Source organism: Saccostrea cucullata, unplaced genomic scaffold (assembly GCF_032062105.1).
Source record: "Saccostrea cucullata isolate Sc308-1 unplaced genomic scaffold, CSIRO_AGI_Scuc_v1 ctg1403, whole genome shotgun sequence".
NCBI lineage: Eukaryota > Metazoa > Mollusca > Bivalvia > Ostreida > Ostreidae > Saccostrea > Saccostrea cuccullata.
This window is the reverse complement of record NW_026923837.1, coordinates 1-5,000: the sequence shown is the minus strand read 5'-3', so window position 1 is coordinate 5,000 and position 5,000 is coordinate 1. Positions and strand designations below refer to the sequence as shown.

Sequence of the window (5,000 nt, the reverse complement as noted above, 5' to 3'; positions counted from 1 at the left end):
ATAAAATTATCACACAAGCCAATCCATTGATGAGTTGAAAAATCTGGTTATTCTATATTTACATGCTTTGATTCCGCCAATCCACGGGCTCCAAGCCTGCTTCTCTCTAGGTGTTGTCCCGCCCTGCACGTGGTTTTTTTTTTTTTTTGGAACCGCGCCAAAACATTCATGAGGAAATCAATTACATTTACAATTGGTAATTTTATCTCGGACAAAGACATTGGAAATGTAAATATTTAGGCATAAAATGGCCCTGTAGATATACCGATTGAATAACACTTGATGTTCAATTTGAAGCATTAAACTGAAAAAGAGACTTGGTGCTTTCATTTCCTATTGAAATTATTTTCTCCTATAAGTCCAGGTCTTGGAGAACTGGCTATATGAAATCTTTTTTTTGCAAAGATATAATTAAATGCGGCTTACCCCTTTTGGGTTTAAATGTTATATATATTTATTTACTTTCCTCCCCACCCCGTTTTATTTGCCAACGCTTTCGTTTCCACATGCAATGAAATTTAGCACAGCAACTCCCTATGGACTAAAGAAGACCCCTATTGATTTTGAGGTCAAAAGGTCAAAGGTCAAGGTCATAAATAAGCAAATTCTGTCTGTTAAAACACTTTCGTTTCCACACGATATCTCTAGAAACATTTGAGCTATTGCAATGAAATTTTACATAACAACTCTGTGGCCTAAAGGACGGATTTTGAGTGGTCAAAGTTCAATCAAATTTATACATAAGTTTTTGAAAGATTTTGAGATAACAAATCAAATGAATGCTGTGTTTTATTAGTATTTATAGTATTACCATTTTTAGCCAAATTCTAAAAACAGTCCATGCTTATTACATTTTTGTTTAAATTAAATCAAACACCATGGATTGTGTAAAATTTTGAAAATACCGAACATGAAAACATGAATATATACATGTATGTGACTTCAGTTCTGCATATACTTCGCACCATGTAAAGCGACTCCGTGGTGTAGTGGTTATGTCTCCGGCTTCATTCAGGTTGATGTAAAATACTTTTTTTTTTTACTAAATGCCAGTATTCAGCATGTGAAATGAAAAATTTATGAGGTTATAAAATCATCATTACAGTGTGATAAATATACACATAATAAAGAATAAGCAATCAAATCTTTATATGCATATTGACATACATGTATTTTATTTCCTTCAGTATACATGTATACATTTAATAATTCCAAATTCAGTAGCATTTTGATTTTTTTTTCAAAGTACGTAATCTTTTCAAAGCCCGTTGCCACAATGCGACTTATAAATTTATGTCAGCATCTTGCATCTACATTACGATGTCAGATAAGAATGTTAGTACAGTGTAAGTAAATTAACCCAATATGGCATATTTAAATTATATTTTCTTATACATGTTATAAGATTGGTAACTTACATGTCAATATAATTTACTTGCATGTTAACATAAATGCCTACGTAACAGTCACAGGCACTTGTTTCGGAAATAATTTTTAAGCCATAGTATTGTGTTATTATTATACCATGGGTTAAAAAATTATTTCCGAAACAAGTGCCTGTGGTAACAATGTTGAGTGTTAACAATACATGTACATCTTGCATGTACGGGGCAGAAATATTCCACCATAATAGTTCCTTATATCTGCCCCCTACATGCACGATGAATTATGTTAACATGGATATTAAGTATGTTAACAGCCTGTCTCTGAGAAAACCATGCAATTTTCAAAAAATTGTCCGAAACTCAATGTTTCAAAAAACTTTCTTGCATACATTTTTTAAATATATGATACTTGATATTTGAAAATATAATACTTTTTTCTGAAATGATCTTTTATTTTTTTCAACAGCTTGATTACTTATAAATGGTTGCACAAATCTCTGGAGAGATCTTTAAAATGTGCAAAAACATATATTTTTCAACCAGATGTAAAACTATCAAATTAGATATTATAATTGAAAATTATATTATTATTTCAAAGAACATTTAATTTTGTCTAAAATAAAATTGATTTTTTGTCTTAGACCCCATCACATTATTTTTAACAAAAAAAATGAAAAGCATGTCTTGATGCGAATATTGATTTTTCTGAAATATGTATAAATTCAATATGAAATATTCAATTTGAGGGACTCTTTATGTTATTAATTTCACATATTTTAAAAAGTACATTTACTGAAGTACAAAATATAAAAAAATTGTCCTTGGCCCAATACCATGAACTTTGCTATGAACACAAAAAATACGGCCAATTTCAGCAAAATTGGCAATCCTTAAACATTAATATTTTTTCTTAAATTTTGTATGAAATGTAAATCTTATAAGGTATGAATTTTACCTTGTATTCTAGGCAAAATTTTGTGATTTTACCCACAGCTTAAGCCTTATCATTTTCTGTAAAGCTTATTTTATACATGCGATTTCCAATTTATGCTGGTCAATGTAGAAGTTTTCTCCCCTTGGTGGAACTCTTCAAATTTTTGGTAGAAATGACATTTGCTAATGGCGGCCTCCAGTCAGGTCAACAATTCTCAGTGCTACTTTTCAAATTTCTGCAACGTTTCGTGCAGTACAAGCAAAGAATTGGAAGAAAGTAACCTTTTAAGTTTGCATGAGTGTGATAAAAATACTTCTTATCATCTTGCTGGATTGCAAGCGTCGGAAAGAATACCTGGGAAGAACGCACAGTTCTATGACTGTCCGGAGGCCCTTCTTATTCTATACAGATGTGGCATATTTACAATAGATCCACGGTCGTTAGATTTGAAAATTTGTCAAAAACATAGAGAATACTTTGGCATAAGGTGGAGAAGGAGCAAAACCCGGTGTTCATATCCAGAACATAACGGACAGAAGTCGAGGGGTGACAGGGGCGCAAACCCCTCACTCTGCAAAGAGTATTGGCTGAAAACAAGATCTACGTTACAAGTTGGAACTGGTAGGTAAATTTTATCCGATTTAGCATTTTATGTTTTTGCTCTGTTCATTTTTACTAATAACTTACACGGCTCTCACACCCATTTTTGGTACTGGGGCCGGGGCCATTGAAATTGGGAAAAAAGCGACGTTTTTATAAAAATTGGGAAATTTTTACCAGTCATAATTTAAACTGACATCATTTTGCATTGCCTTGCTCTTAGAAGAAATATTTTTTCAACTACCACAGGGATCTAACTTTTTGACCACTGTAGTAAATATCAGCAGATTTATTATTACTATCAAATTGTAATTTTGAACTTTTCCTAGCATTTGTTCTCCTTATAGTGATTCATACAAGATTTAAATAATCTATTTAAAAAAATAATAATAATTAACCTCTTGGAAACATTTAGGCCGTTTTATTACAGATGAAATCTGAACAGATACAGAGTAAATCAGTTGTTTAATTAAAAAAAAATCATCTTTATAAATTTAAAATTAAATCATTAAATACACTGGGGATATATTTTTTGGAAAATTACATAACTTTCTTACTCAAGTTGTTTTAGAGATCGTAAATAAGTTAAATTAAATGGAATTACATTGTATCTGATTGTATTTACCATAAAGAAAGGAGAAACGTTAAAAAAAACCGATCGTTTTTGGATAAATTATAAGACAGGTAGCGCTGCAAAATGGATAAGATATGGATTATTTTTACCTATTTATTTTTAATTGTTAGGGAATAATAGCAAAATAGGAATAAAATACAAGGCCTAACCAATCTCAAAAAGGTTTGTTATGATTTTTTAATTTGCAAGTTATTTTCAGTGCAAATCTTCACATTCTGTGACATGTTGTGAATCCTTCAAAATCGTTTTTATTCGGTTCCAGCATATAAACAAACTACCAGTTCATAACACGAACGTTTTTGCTACTTAACAGTGCTTTTACGACTGTATATGGTTACAGTAATGAATTTAAAGCAATCATAAATTGGGAATTTTTACCCTTAAATTTGGGAAAAAAGGTGGGAATGGGCCGAATTGTACCGAGAGCACTTACTACCAAACTATTTAGTCCAAAATATGTTTTTTGCTTCTGATTCAAACTCTAGGCTAAACAGTAAAACTTGCCTGTGGGTTTGCACACATATGGAATAATTATGTTACGCTAAAATTTTATGTTTGAAGACTCGGATAAGGCAGTTAGTGAACAATACACTTTGTGTTGCTGTTGCTACATGTATAAGCACTTGAACATTTCTTCTGAATAAACATACATATTTACTTTAATATTAAACATATATGTAAACTTTACAGGTATTTGCAAGCACTGTCAGCAGTTTTTCAGGAGCAACATATCTGAAGAGTTTAAAGTTGATTTCAAAGATGAAATAGGTATGATTGAAAATGCAAGCAGTGTATGAAAAATAAAATGGACAGTTTGAAAGCTCAGAGCTACATATTTTCTGGACATTGATTTCATTGATTAATAAGATGGATATGAAAGTACAATAATTATGTGGTATGGAAATTTAAACGAAAATTGAAGTAAAGTATTTTAGAGTTACATTATGGGTACTTAACTTGGCATATATTAAAAATTTAGCGCAATCCCTGGGTAGTGAGTATAATAAGAGCAAACACAAATAAGCGCCGCACATGTCTGTGCTTTATATTTTGTGTATAAACAATTTTTTAATGTTATTCATGAATTAGCAAATTGTTGTCCATGCCAAAATCAATAAAATATGAATCCCATTTTTTTTAAGCACACATAAAGTATATACTAGATATTGACCATTGATATATGACTGATGATCAGAACTCATAGTTTTGGTCTGATTTCCATATAACTTGGCACACTAGTAGACTACACTATTAAAGATACACATGTTCTAACTCTCACTGATTCATATTTCAGAATCCTTCTTTCAAGTAAAGAAATTAATAAAGAAAAATTTTGCTGAAGAAATTTGTGAAGGTAAGAAGGAATATAAGCTGGTACATACATAATGGTTCAATTGTAACCCCAAACTTTCTTTTGGAGGGGGAGGAGGAGGGGGGTTGTTGGAGG

At 31.2% G+C, this 5,000-nt stretch overlaps 1 protein-coding gene across 1 annotated transcript; it reads left to right on the top strand.

Annotated features, from left to right (window-relative positions):
* Window positions 1–2,421: 2,421 nt before the first annotated feature.
* LOC134265033 (uncharacterized) lies at window positions 2,422–4,907 on the top strand (the record flags this gene model as incomplete). The annotated part of the gene is made up of 3 exons (XM_062747282.1): window positions 2,422–2,940; window positions 4,244–4,321; window positions 4,848–4,907. Coding segments are annotated over exons 1-3 (574 nt in total), but the record flags the coding sequence as incomplete, so codon positions are not given.
* Between the last annotated feature and the right edge of the window lie 93 nt (window positions 4,908–5,000).